Genomic DNA, 15247 nt, shown 5'->3' with positions numbered 1-15247 from the left:
CCAGAACTGGACACAATACTCCAAGTGAGGTCTCACGAGAGCAGAGTAGAGGAGCAGGATCACCTCCTTTGACCTGCTGGTCACGCTTCTTTTGATGCAGCCCAGGATACGGTTGGCTTTCTGGGCTGCAAGCGCACACTGAAGCCTGCTCATGTCGAGTTTCTCATCAACCACCCCCCGGAAGTCCTTCTCCTCAGGCTGCTCTGAATCTCTTCTCTGTCCAGCCTGTAGCTGTGCCTGGGGTTGTGCTGACCCAGGTGTAGGACCTTGCACTTGTCTTGGTTAAACTTCATGAGGTTGGCATCAGCCCACCTCACAAGCGTGTCCAGGTCCCTCTGGATGGCATCCCTTCCCTCCAGCGTATCAACCGAGCCACACAGCTTGGTGTCGTCGGCAAACTTGCTGAGGGCGCACTCAATTCCATTGTCCATGTCACCGACAAAGATATTGAACAACACAGGTCCCAACACCGATCCCTGAGGGACACCACTCGTTACTGGTCTCCATGTGGACATTGAACCGTTGGCCACAACTCTGTATGCGGCCATCCAACCAGTTCTTTATCCACTGAGTGGTCCATCCATCAAATGGATGTCTCTCTAATTTAGAGACAAGGATGTCGTGTGGGACAGTGTCGAATGCTTTGCACAAGTCCATGTAGATGATGTACACTGCTCTGCTGCTGTCCATCAGTAGCCCCATCAGAGAAGGCCACCAAATTGGTCAGGCAGGATTTCCCCTTAGTGAAACCATGCTGGCTGTCACCAACCACCTCGCTGTTTTTCATGTTCCTCAGCATTCTTTCCAAGAGAATCTGCTCCAAGATTTTGCCTGGCACAGAGGTGAGACTGAGTGGTCTGTAGTTTCCCGGGTCTTCCACCTTCCCCTTCTTGAAAATGCCAAAACACAGTGTATATTTACTAGTTTCCCTAGCGTAAAGAGAAAAGTTTTGGACTACAAACTAAATGAGTATCATCCTAGAAATCACACTGAAGTTGGGTAAATTACGGATTTGTTTAATGTTGTTGTTGTTGTTGTGATTCAAGCCCAGCCGGCAACTCGGAACCACACAGCCGCTCGCTCGCTCCCCACCCTCCTACTTCCTCCCCCCATTCCCCGAGGAATGGGGAGGAGAATCAGAGGAATGTAACTCCCATGGGTTGAGATAACAGCAGTCCAGTAACTAAGGTATAATGCAAACCACTACTGCTACCAGTAATAATGATAAGAGGAATAACAAGGGAAAAGGACACAACCGCTCACCACCCACCGACCGATACCCAGCCTGACCCGAGCAGTGATCTGGGCCTTCCGGGTAACTCCCCCCAGTTTCTATACTGGGCATGATGTGCTGTGGTATGGAATAGCCCTTTGGCCAGTTTGGGTCGTGTGTCCTGTCTCTGCTTCCTCCCGGCTTTCCCTCCTCCCTGGCAGAGCATGAGACTGAGGAAGTCCTTGGTCAGAGTAAACATTACTTAGCACCAACTGAAAACATTGGTGTTATCAGCGTTGTTCCCAGGCTGAAAGTCAAAACCACAGCACTGCGCCAGCTACTAAGAAGGAAGAAAAATGACTGCTGTAGCTGAACCCAGGACAGTTGTGAACCATGGGTAGATTAGTTCTCCGTTTCCATTCAGATGAAGAAAATCCTGAGCTCACATCCTTACCCCATATCTGAAACGGTAATTTATAGAGATGGATTTTAGACACATTTTAACAAACAGTGGTGCAGAGCATCACCTCTTGGATGTCTTCATCACCTTATTAGAAAATAACTAAAAATAAAATATGGGAAAAGGCAATAAAAAAAAAAATAAATTGCATGTGCTTTTGTTTCTTTCTTTCACACATAAGTTGTTATTTAACCTACTGAAAAATACTTTACTCCAGATCACTTTGGCTATATAAATTAAATAGAAACTAGACTTTGGATATATTTTGTTCATTCTACATAGAGTTCACATCTATCTTCTTAGGCACTGTGATTCAGGGTATACCTACAAATGTCGTGGAAAAGCTCATAGCATTACTAGTGACTTAACATAATGTAGATTTAAATGTAAAACAAATCAGAAAGGATGCTATTTCTTTACACAAAGCAAGCATTTTCCCCAGTATTTCTTCTTGTTTATTAAAATGCAGGTTTCTTGAAGTGTTATATCAAGCTTTTACAGTTAGAGGATGTTCATTCTACGAAAACACATAACTTTGGCATGTTTAATACTATATATAGTTGAAAAGTACTCTAAGTTCCTAGTATGATTCATTTTACTACGCAAATTTTATCTTCCCACCCTGGCAGCCTTATGATTACTTCTGTGAAACACAGAGCCCCAAACACTCCTTCACTGTGACATTCCCCTCAAAGTAGTAAGAGATAAAGAGCACCTCCTAGTAACTACAAGATCAAAAGACTATTTGATGTCTTCACATCACTGGGTATCATTTTGAGGCAAGACTCTCCTAGAAGCAGTAATTGGTGGGACAATCAAACACTTTTTTACCCTGAAGAGTTTTCTGAAGTGGTAGCTGACGCTTTATCTGAAACTACAGCACTAGCCAGTCTCATAGGCCGCAACTTCACATTTTATGCAGAGAAAACAGGTCATGTTTTTCACTAAGTGTCCTTCTGAAGCTCCTTCCACCCTTGTCTAACTTTTGGGTTCTGCTTTTTTTTCTGAGGCCAAGCATGTCCAAGTGTTAGTAAAATTATCAAAGCCAATGAAAACTCATTCTTGAAGACAAAGAGCAATTGGATTGTCCAGCTTTTCTCTCATATCTCAGTAATTTACTTCAAGGTAGGACTAAAACAAAATAAAATTTAGATTTACCATAAAAGTAAGCCAAATAAAGCAGGACAGTACAAATTGCCATACCTCAAGACCCTGCAATTCAATTCCATCTTCTGTATCTTTCAGTAGTTCAATTAGCCTTTTTCTTTCTTCCTTAAGCTTAAAGTGGTTTCCCAAATCCTTTGCTAGCTGAAATATTTACAAAAAGAAAAAACAAACTTTAGAATTCCATTAGCTCAGACAGCACCAAAACAAAGTGTTTAAACTCTGCAAAATTAACATCCAAATCGTGCTTATTGCCATAATAAAAATTATCACTCTGACAGAAAAATCTAGAAGCCTACATAAAAGCTGAAAATCTTATAGTAGTTTTTGATGTAGCAGCAGGGCAAATATTTTTCACTAGATGAAAAATCATCACAGCTACTAGATCATCACAGGGGAAAAAAAAAAGCATGAAAATCAAGGCATCTGTTTTCTGACAGAAAGAACTCTTCTGTAAATAATGGTCCCATGCAGGATATACATTAGCAACCTGCATACCTATTCCTTATCTATGCTTAGGAACACCCTCCTTTAACTTCGTAGTAAATACATTTAAAGAAAGTCTTAAGAAATATTTGTCCTCAAAACTAGCTATGTCCAGGCACAAACAGAACAATTCAGGTTCCAGTACTCTTTAGAAAATACATAGAAGCAGTATTATCCCTACCAACATGAGCATCCAAGATCAGAACTACCTTATACAATACTCTGCCATAAACACCATTTTTTAACAGCAAGATTTTTTCATTTATGCCTACTTAGCTTTTAATGTTCCTGATTAAAAACCAAACAAAAACAAAAAAACAAAAAACACACAAAAAAGGCAAAAAAAAAGTAAAAAAACCAGACAAACAAAAAACTCATTCCAGAAATATTTACACAATATTTTTAGTTAACATTTAACAAAATGTTAATCATTTTATGTGTTAAAGCTTACCTTGATGTTCTTTTTAATGAAATCCTTATTATTTTTATTTTTGATATGCATTTTTTCTGGTTCATTACGAAATTCATTTGTTTCTAATTCACTTGGATAATCTGAAGTTCGAGGAAGAAGAGTTGCTGTGTTATAATTCTTTTTCTGATTCAATGAGAGCTGTAATAACAGCAATCCCATTAAATCTTCAACAACAAAAGTGGATAGACAAACTTTTTCTATACAGTTTTCATTATTTATATAAACTATATTGCTAACTTTAAAACATAAATATTGTCAAATTCTAATCTTATTTTAAGCTTTTATTATATGAAATCATTCAATGTTGCCAAGGCTAAAATACTTTGGATTTCAAACCTCAAAAATGTTAAACATGGTGGCTTTAAAAGCCACTGCATTCCTTCGAACTATATCATTGTTTTAGTTTTATCGTCCGTATGAAACCAGACAATAATTTTTTTGAAAACCACAGAAATATTTGGAGACATATCAAGTACATTTTTAAAAATAAAACAGCTGAAGAACAGATGATATAGTAGATATTATTATAACACATCTTATAAAACAAATTTTCTTTAAAAATAAACTTGTTATAGAGCTGTAAAGCTATTACAGCCACATGATACTCTGACAACATCATACGTATGGTTCTTTCCAACAACTGGATTCTATCCATCACAAAAATTGGAATGCATTCTGTTTTTTAGAGACTTACTAGTTTTAAAACAACAATTCCTTTACAGACAGCAAATACTTACCACATCAAATAGCAAGTCTAAGCAAATACAACCAACCTCCATGTCTCAAAAACTGCTTCAAAAGTAGACATGATACATTTTGTTTTTCTGGGAAGTAGAGATTTGAAAAATGGGTGGGCTATTTGCCTACAAAAAACCCAATTTAAGATGTTTGAGAATAGAAGACAGGCTATGGAAATTTACATGGAAGTAACTTGTTCAGAGTAAGCAGATAGCAAGCAAACTCCCAAAGATATGAAATAAATTCCATGCATCCTTTGACACACTATGGACACAATGGGTTTCAGAAGTCACTGCTGTTCCGAATACTGGTAATGAATCCTGTTATTGCTATTCAAGGACACTCCAACACAACTCAGAAATTGTGAGGGTGGAAGCTGAGAGACAAGCTTCATTTTAAGGGAGGAATTAAGACATGTGGTAGGAAGATAGAGATATCAAAAGCACAGCCCTGCTCCAACCCAGTATGAAAAAAACATTTAGTAACACAAACGTAAAACTCACATAATGGTAGACTAAGTGACAAAATTGTAAGAGAGCTGCAGTCCATGTTTAAAAATTGAAACATGCAATCACATTCAAAAAAAGCACAAAGATTCTGCTGTCATCAACGGTTCAACCTTGAGGAACACCTGTTTATTATGTCCTTGTCATCTTAGCCAGTCACCAGGAAGATAGATTCCTTCTGTTCACATAGAATGGTAGATGACAAATAAACAATTGCAGCTGACAGAATGGCAGCTGAAGCTATTCTTATGTCACAACACATGTGAGAAGTTACTCAACCATACAAATTTGAATTTTGAATAGGGAAAGAACAGAGGCAAAAAAGCACAATTCCATTTTGAAGTGCTGGACACACTACTCTGCTACCAGTATTTGAAAACTCTATACAGTGCATGTAAACAAGTGATGCCTAGAAGAACCAGCACAGATGTCTGATCTTTGCCAGAAAGTACCTAATCCATAAAAGCAATGCAGCCTTTATAATAATCAGCGTAATAAAAATACAAAATTAGTTCATTTGAAGATTTAGGCTTGTCACAACATCTATATAATTTCTCCTGGAAACAAAAAAATTACAGAACAGTTAAAACTGTATACAGCACCACTCTTAATTAGTAGATAGTTTCTTGAATATAAGCCTACTAATGAAATGCTGCTTTTTGAAGATAAGCCTATTAATGAAAGGTTACTGTACCTTAGAATAACAGCAAAGACAAGTTTTTAAAGAATTTAAAGAACCAATGATACACTCTATAGTGAATCAATCCCACACCTCATCATTTTGCAATGAAAGAAAAAGTTTTATAAACCTGAATTTAAAAGCTTTCTTTGCATGTTGTGCAAAATGTTTTAGATAATTCCCAAACAAAATTATTCTACCATTTGGGGAAAAAAACTCCAACAAACTAAAACAAAAAACAACACCACATTCCCCCTCCCCCCCCCCCCCCCCCCCAGAAAAATACAACAACAAAACCTGTCACCAGTCCGCTAAGCATATATGAACTATATAAGTGATATAGCTTACCCTGATTACATTGGGGTTTATGGCTATCATAACCTTCTGGATTAATTTGTGTGTGAAATACTGAAGTAGGTCTTTCATCTTCTTTGGCACAGGAGGGACCTGCAAAGAATTTTTCCAGTAAAATTTAAATTGAAATGTATTTAAAAAAGATCTATTTTCACATATAGTATAATATAAAATCTCACATATGAAAGTTAAAGAAATGTACTTGGATAAATTACATAACCACCACATTTCTCAAGAAATAAGGGGTGGGGTGGGAATCTAAGGTGTCTCTCGTGAATAATTACACTGTTTTCTATGTCTGGTATGGGGATTTTTAAACTACTGCCCACATAGGACAAAAAATTACATTCTAGAAGGTACAGCCCAAGGCCCTAGGGTTCAAAAGCCTCTGCAAACACCATGTGGCAAATCATCTAGAATTCTGAATGAGAATAAATTATCCAGGTTTTCACAGCTGATGTGTGCCTGTACATGAATTGTTAGACTTCTAAGTGGCTTTGGTCAAGGGTATAGCCTAGAAAAAAAGAGTGTTCAAACATTCTAGCATGCAACAGTTGTTTCACTTACTCAAAGAAAAAATTCTGTCATGATACTGACACATATCAAGTGGAAGTGTAAAATAGAGCATTAACTTGGAGTCTATACACTTAGCACTTACAAGAAAGGACTTGTATTGCAAAGAACCATATATATCACATATGGGAAGAACAACCAACATCCTGCAATAACAAAGTTTAATGGATTCAACTGAAATTAATTTAAGGCTATTTAATTAACTCCTGATTTAAATTTCTGCCATGAGTGTGTCAGAGGGGCTTTTGTGCCTGAGAGGCTGGGACACAAGTTATTAATGATTTTGTACCTGGAACTTGTGTTTGATTTCACAGCCACATTAAAAGCTATAATTAAACAGCTCCCTTGTATAATTTATTTAATAGGGCTCTTTATCAAATTCAGGCTCTGAAAGCCAAAATATATAAATTGCATTCCATTTCAGTAACAGCCAAGGCAGCTATCTGGGCATTCATTTAAATAAATAAATAAACAAACAAGACCTGAAGAGTGAGGCACCAGCATGTCACAGAAAATTCAAGATAAAGATCAAGCTGGAGTATAAATATAAATCTGAACTAAGCAGAGTTTTCTCAGTACAGTACACTGGAACCCACATGATGCACATGATCTCTACAGGAAGGAGTTACCTTTGAAATGACAGAGGAATTAGAGCATGGAGTTCATTAACAACCATATAGTCTTGCTTGCTCACTGTTTTTTACTATATCCTGACATCTACTGGAGACTTCTTAAATAACACTCGTATCAAATTCTGGGTTCTTCCCTTAATAACCCAAACTTTAGCATAGAAATAAAAGCAGGTTACCTTGTAATAATAAGCTTTGTTGAAGTGTTTTATCCACAAATTACTACCCTTATTATGCACATATTTCCAACATTCAATCTGAGATTTTTGCTCAGCAATACCCATTCAGATCTCAAACCCTTGTTCTCTCCCCAAAAAGAAAGACAAGATGCGCCACAATTCTGTTTCCTTTCACCAAGAAACCCTTTCAACAAGGGTATACAGGTGAAGGACAGGATGTAAAATGTGTGTATGACTGACACACCTCAGAGAACTACAGCACCAAGACAGAGTATTTGAACAGCAATTTTTTTAAAACCACTCTTTAGCAATTTTGACATCTTATGTTCTTGACAAATTGAGCCTGATTTTGTTCCCCCTGCCCAACAAAGACATTGTGAACAGAATGTCTACAGTTTGTTCCAGTTTCTCCCCCAGTAAGAGTCCAGCCACAGAAAGAAAAATGATATTTTAAAATACCCAATATTTTACTTTTTCAGGTCCCTGTGAGCATTCTTGGAAAAAAAATACCAATACTTCAGAACATGCTTCAACCCCTTGCTTCAGAACTCCAACAGAAATGTGTTCTTCAGACTCAAAAAAAAATGCCTAAACAGTTTCTTAACTTTTCTTTCCATATTCTATCTATAGTTTTACATTATTGGTATTCGCTGTAATTTTGAGCGTAGTCAGCCTTTTTCGTTATGTATCACATTCCACATTTCTGTTTCATTAACTATTTGTTTTCCTTTCTAGTAAAGGAACTCAATCCTTCATTAGTCATTTGTCTACTTGTAATGCAGCTATAAAATTTGACAATTTAAATGCTACTTGAGATGGAACTGATTTTTACTAAAGGATCAAAATGTAAACGTTCATTCTTATCAATGTGTTCACTTCCGCTTTGAATATTTTTGTCTTTATTGTCACATCATAATGAAACTCAGAAGTTACCTTAATAGACTTCCTGGTCTTTTCTTCTTGAGAATATTCTCCTAGCATATCTTTAGCATAGCTTCACTTTTTCAAACTGACATCTATCCTAAATTTTTTTCCCCTAAAATTCTCAGAAAAAAGTCAATTAAAAAAAAATCTTAAAAATCTAAGATCAAGCTTCATATGTAGTTTCCACTAAAAAATAACCTTGATGTTGAAGTACAATGTCTACATTTATGATAATGCAAAAATTATTTCATTTAAGTTTTCAAATATTCCCTTGATGTACTCTTTCAAGCAAATATTATTTTATTGTAAAGGTTTGAAAGCTTTATTTTTAGAGTATAAAAGAAAAAAAAAGAATATTAATCAAAATATGGGATAATTATAACAGGGTATTTACTTCTCTCTCTTACTTACTTACCAGCTGTATCCTGCCATGTTGAGATCAAAGCTAAAAAAAGTTTTGTGTTTTCTATCTCTTCATGGCTTCCAGTGGTTTTGATAGACTATTCAAAAGAAATAAAGAAATAAAACATAAATTTACAGATACATGCATATATTTACATTGAAGTAAATACTTCAAGGCAAAACACATTGTCAGCTCTAACGAACTTCAGACCCTATTAAAAATTCCTTGTTCTGTGGTTCTGTGGCAACATTTAGCTACTCTTTTATTTATTTCTTAAGGCTATCGCAGCACCTCCTGAAGTTATGATAAAAGCATGGTAGAATTTTAAAGCCTCATATGTTGTCTTTTATATGGAGACACATTTTTCGACACAAAAGTTCTGTAACTCATACATGGCTTTGAATCCAAACCCATTGAAATTATGAGATGCAGTCAAACCAACTGCAATTATGCCTTTTTAGCAACTGACATTTGTATTCATGTAAATTATATAATACTTAACCACGGAGGAAATACTAACTCTTATGTTTCAAGGCTTAAATTGACATTTAATTGCCAGAGACCAGGATAGGAACAATATGAAGGAATTTATGCTGTAGCATTCTTACACCTTCTTCAGTGGCCATCTCCGGGGTTTTTTTCAGTAATAGACAATACTGAAATTGATAGGCCTAATAAAAGTCACACTAGAGCAGAATAAACACTTTTAAATCTGGGTTCACAAACATTACCTCCTGTCGCACATTTCCATACCTGCTAGTGAGCTCAAGCATAAGACTATGCTAGTAAACCGCACCTAGACAACTGTGCATTTGGCTACTGGTCATATCAATTTTTAATGACCATGGCCTTCTTTCAAAGCCTGTTGGCAATATATATTAAAACCTATTCAAAGTTACTTTTTAAGATCTATTTCTTCACTCTCTGCATACAACAGTGAGTTATTTAATAAAACAATATGTCTATGAAACATAGTTGCTAGACACTACTTTAAGATACCAAACTATCTTACTTTTTACTAAGTACAAATTATTTACAAAATAAGCAGAACATTCTAACCTGAAGCTCTTCCCAGAGCTTTGCTCTCATTTCTTTGCCTTGTTTTTTAATTGCTCTCTCCTTAAAATGTCTTTTTGCCAGTATTGTGTCAAATTTATTCATTTTCTTTATAGCTGCTTGAATATGAGGATCTACATCTATTTCTTCAGAATATTCCAAGTTGGAAGAGTTTGCTGTAGAATGTATTTTAAATTAATTTTAGCTTGAAGCATTTCAACTTTAAAAAAAAGGCAGGAAAAAAAGAAAAAAAAAAAGGCAGTACAAGTTATTTGATATCAACCATAGACAAGAGGACAATTATTCTCAAGCATATGTCATGCTCGTTTCTAAACCTGTTTCTAGCAGGGAAAAATACAGAAGTCTTTCTAACAAAACACTGAATCACACTCTGAACTCTAGCAGCTGGATATGGGGGGGAAGGGAGACAGAGCCCTCTGCATTTTAAGCAAGTGATTTGATTCCAGTTTATAATAGAAAAGTGACATCTCCACAGTATCAGCAAAAATCACAGAAAAAATAAGGTTCAAAATCAAAAATAATTTCCTCGGCCAGACTAGTAGAATACATGATGAACTGTCATTCATTAAAATTAATAATTCTGGGGTTAAGAGAGATTCTGTAATATGTCTACTTTTAAATGTTATAGAAGTTTCAGTCTTGAGTTATATCTCAGCTAAACCAGATTCTGATACCGGTTCTAGAAAACTGTTGTTTTGAAAAACAGAAATGGTGAAACATTATGGAAACTGCCATTATTCAATTAAAATAGATTTCTGTACTACCTTATTTTTCTTAAGCATGCAGATTACAATTTCTCATCGCTTTTAGCTTTTCCCCTTTCTATAACATCCTCATGCTCCGCCCTCTTTCCTGGTTAAACTTAGCTTCCACAGCAAGAGTAAAGGAAACAATTGTAGCACTGTCCTGATCCCACAGGCTTCCATGTTTTGGAGTCCTGCAGTGCTTTTTCATTTTCTAATCTTCTGAGGTCAAATGCTTTACACACCCATTGATCCCAAGCATTTACTGTAATGCACTGGTCTACTTTATGCCATAAAACGAAACGAGTGACACAAAGGAGAGCTATAAAAATCTGACTGAGCTCCAGGAAAGCCCCAAGGACAGAAGCTGAAAAATGTGTTCATTTCAATCATCCTGAACCCAGCAGATGGATTTGAATCTAAAAGTCCTGAGTGAAGCTTTGAAGTTGAGCTCTATCCAATTTCTTTTCTGAAGAAATTAATACTATGTTAGATCACCAGTGCTGCTGCACTAGATAGAATCACCACTCGATTCTGCCTTATTAGATTGACTGAATCTATGTAAAACTCAAATACTACCACATCATTAAAGAAAGTGAATATCCTTTAATAAAATAATCTTTAAATAAAGAATTCATCCAACACCTCTTGAATGTCACAATGTACATACATTTTCAATTTGTTATATTTCTTTTATTTATATAATATACACACAAATACACTATGGTCCCAAACTCTGAAAAGCATTAACATGGGGAAGCGGAGCGGAAGTTTTATTGCACTGTTCACTTTATACACCTGAAAAGTAATACCTTCTTTTGCATTACTTAGTTTCCCTTTGGAAGGTTCACAGAATTTTAGAGTCTGTATTTCAGTACTGTCATCTCCAGAATCTGAGTAAGAGATGACACGAAAAAGCCTTTCACAATAGAATACGTGTGAAAAAACTTTTAAAAATACTGTTTGAAATGTTAACAATAAAGACACCAAAATACATTTTTGCAATCCACAAAGCCTCTGCAGTGGATTACTGTTTAAAAAATTCTATCTACTACTGCACCAGGACTCATGTTAAACACAGGAGCAGGAATCAAGGGATTTCTTTTGATCCAGATTCTGTCATGAAATCTTATCTAAACTTGAAGAAGGTATCCAAACTTTTGTTTCACATACTGACCTTTTCTATTTTTAAAGAGGCAGAAGCTCTAGAAAGTTAGTTTATTACCATTTATAAAATGCCAAAAGAACGCCATCTGAAGCACTTTTAATGAAAATACCTCCTAACATAGTTCCACGGAACACATGCAGATGGTTTCTCCTGATCTTTTAGGCCATCACCAAGGTGTTGCCAAGCTTAGATGCCACAAGACATATGTTGTGGGGGTAATGGCAGCAATAACACATTTCTTTCAAAGATGTATTCAAAATAGTGAAGAGAAGTGAAGGTATGAATTTTCATACCTTTTTCTCTTCTAGAATTTTACCAATTTGCATCCTCTTTCCCCTCCACCACTAGAATTTTACCCAAACTATACAAACATTCTATTTGGTCCAGCCACAACACGAGAAAGTGAAAGTCATTCCACACCTGACAGCTCCTTGGGATTCAGGATACATTTCTGAAGAAAGACGGTTGTACTCTCCACCATGGTTTGCTGATCTGTTCTTAATTCCTTGACACCAGATTTCTCCCTGTCATCACCTTTGTTTTCTTCTGGACAGCAGTGTTCTAGACTGCCTCTTTGATGACTACCAGGCAAACTGACAGGTGAATCAATCTATGAAATGCAAATTAACTGCTATCATAAAACTAGAAATATTTGGGGGGGGAGAAAAAGATAATAATCACTATCACAAAGGCTAAGAACAATTCTATATACAACACTGCACTGACTACTAGTCAGGCTGAGGAAGTTATTTTTTATTTTTAAGCTTATTTTTTCTGTTATTTTTGCTGATTCTATAGAGAACTGCATTTATGTACTTCTTAAATGAAACAACCATTTTCAGACACAATACAGAGCTCTGTTTCTTAGATATCACATCGATACTCAAACTCATCATTCCACAGAATGCCAGATTTGGGGTTGCCAGGCTAGGAAATGATTTCAAAGGTTTATGCCACTTCTGCTGCAGCACAGGGTAGAGTCAACCAGTTAACAGCTTGTGTGTACAACAGCCTCGTCCATTCCTTGACACTATGGGTCCACTGCACCAGGTGATAGCATTCCAATCTTTCCTCATAGTATGGGGGGGGGTTTATAGTCTTCGAAGGGCTGAAAAGCTTATGCTTAATTTATCAGGCTCAAGAGATAGAAATTTTCATGCAGTAGCCTACGTCAGAATTTGGATTAAGAGTTACCTGATGTTAACTTAATATCAAAGAGCGAACCTATAAAAAAAATTATTTTAATACTTCTGTGAAGCATCCCATTCTACAGACAGGTGAACAGACGGACAATACAACTGGACTAATCTTAACTAAATCTAAATCTCTAACTCCCAAGACCCACTTCCTACATCCCAACAATGATATCACATACCCCATTCCCAAAAGTAAGTTAACCCCCAATATTAGGTTTTTCAGAGGACAGATGAACACTTAATTCTGATGATCTCTGTTGAACCCCTGGAGCTTACATATTTCTTGGAACACTATGAATTTATTTTTTTTATTTGATTCACACATATCCTGAGAGCGCTTTATAGTAAAAAATTCAATTTGTGAGGATTGCTCAAATGCTTTCTTTTAATAATTTATTTTTTATCCCAGCTTAAATTTAAAACCACAAATGGGATGGAAGTGAAATTATACACATCATGGCTCACGCATCAACAGCCTATAGCTGTGTATCTACACATTATTGCCAGATTTTCTTTAAAATAGTATTTAATAATCTGATTAAATATAAAGAGGAAGACAAGCCACTTTTCCATGTTGTAGTGCTGAATAGCCCTTTTTGTAGCAAATATAAAAGTAACACAGATTCTGAAAAATGAAATTAAACATCATTCCATGCATGCACAAGGAGCAACCCACATTCATAAGCCTTCACATAACCCCTTAGCACACCTGCAGTGCCCAGGACTCTATATGAAGCTAAAGAAGCAGAATCTTACTCTTTTGGCATTCTAGTAAGAATTAGGCAGAAGGTTTCTAACCTAATGAAGGTGAAAAGACTTACCTCAGGCAAATGTAGCTCTGCTGTTGGTAACTCCATAGATGTATTTAAAGATCTACAATTAGGATGAGCACTTGAGCTAGATGCAGGCCTTGATGTTTTATCCAAGCTCCCCCTTTTAATATCCACTGAGCCCTAAAATTGGAAAGAAAAAAAACCACCACCACCAAAATAACCTTCCAAACTATCAGTTTTATAATAAAGCGACACAATCACAGTAATATTTCAGATGTAGATTAGACAAGTTTCAAATCCTTTCTAGCAATTCAACATTCAAAGATCTTTCCAGTATAGACTAGCCTGCTACTCAAGTATGCACTTTTTAATAAATGTACAAATATACATTTATATTATCAAGCTAACCAAAGTATTCAAATGTGCTTACTGTCAAACTTTAAATAGCTAAAATCTTAAAAGTAGTCACACAACAAAGGAAATTTCCTAGCTCTTTTTATTATCACTATTTTCTTAAAAACATGGGACTGGAAGTTTGCATCAACGGAAGAATGACAGTATTTTAAAGAAATCTTGAACATATCAAATAAAGCAGCCAAAAGCTTTTTATATTCAGCAGTTGTAAACAGTGGGAGTTCCCAAATCCAAACAATCACATTCCCTGTTCCAATTAAAATCTGAGTTTAAACAACAGAAAAGCATGGTTCTCTGCAAACACTGTGTGAATTTCAGAAATTAGATATTTGAGTATGTGACATACACTGGTATTTTTCAGACGGACCGAGTGAATACAACTTCTTATTTCAGTACAAGAAAGAGGATAAACTGAGTCATGTACACAGACCTGTAACACAGAATAACAGAATGGTTTGGGTCAGAAGGGACCTTAAAGATCATTCAGTTCCAACCCCCTGCCATGGGCAGGGACACTTTCCACTAGATCAGGTTGCTCCAAGCCCCTTTAGCACTGCCAGGAACAGGGCAGCCACAGCTTCTTCGGGCAACCCGTGCCAGTACCTCACCACTCTCACAGTAAAGAGCTTCTTTCTTACATCTAATCTAAATCTCTCCTCTGACTGCTTGAAGCCATTCCCCCTTGTCCTATCACTACATGCCCCTGTAAAACGTCCCTCTCCAGCCCCATGTAGGTACCGGTATGATCTTCTAAGGTCTCCCCTAAGCCTTTTCTTCTACAGGCTGAACAAGCACAACTCTCTCAGCCTGTCTTCATAGGAAAGGTGCTCCAACTCCCTTAGTATCTTCGTGGCCCTCTAATGCATGACAAAGTATAAAGAAGTGAGCAGAGGAAAAATAAAATAAAAAGAGTTGTTCATTTCAGCTCATAGATGCCAGGCTCACTCTGTGAAGACAGGCTGATTCCGGAACAAAAACCAAACAAACAAACAAAATCGAAACAACCAAACTTATACAAACAACCACACACAAAACCCAGTTACCTCACAGGAGGTTTCCACCTACAGGCAAGCAGGCAGGCAGGCAGGCAGGCAGG

General features: G+C 36.5%; 1 protein-coding gene across 1 annotated transcript in view; it reads right to left on the bottom strand.

The window, feature by feature from the left end:
* FSIP1 (fibrous sheath interacting protein 1) overlaps positions 1-13917 on the bottom strand; it is a gene marked incomplete at both ends in the record, with an annotated part of 25775 nt that extends 11858 nt beyond the window's left edge. Inside the window, 9 exons of the mRNA XM_010012454.1 lie at positions 400-402; positions 2877-2981; positions 3775-3959; positions 6067-6165; positions 8793-8877; positions 9840-10012; positions 11413-11504; positions 12182-12378; positions 13786-13917. Of these exons, the coding sequence (XP_010010756.1) occupies positions 400-402; positions 2877-2981; positions 3775-3959; positions 6067-6165; positions 8793-8877; positions 9840-10012; positions 11413-11504; positions 12182-12378; positions 13786-13917 (1071 nt within the window). The remainder of the gene's footprint in view (positions 1-399; positions 403-2876; positions 2982-3774; positions 3960-6066; positions 6166-8792; positions 8878-9839; positions 10013-11412; positions 11505-12181; positions 12379-13785) is intronic.
* Positions 13918-15247: the final 1330 nt, after the last annotated feature.

Source organism: Nestor notabilis, unplaced genomic scaffold, assembly GCF_000696875.1.
Source record: "Nestor notabilis isolate BGI_N333 unplaced genomic scaffold, ASM69687v1 scaffold2534, whole genome shotgun sequence".
Taxonomy (NCBI): Eukaryota; Metazoa; Chordata; class Aves; order Psittaciformes; family Psittacidae; genus Nestor; species Nestor notabilis.
This window is presented reverse-complemented; position numbering and strand designations above follow the sequence as displayed.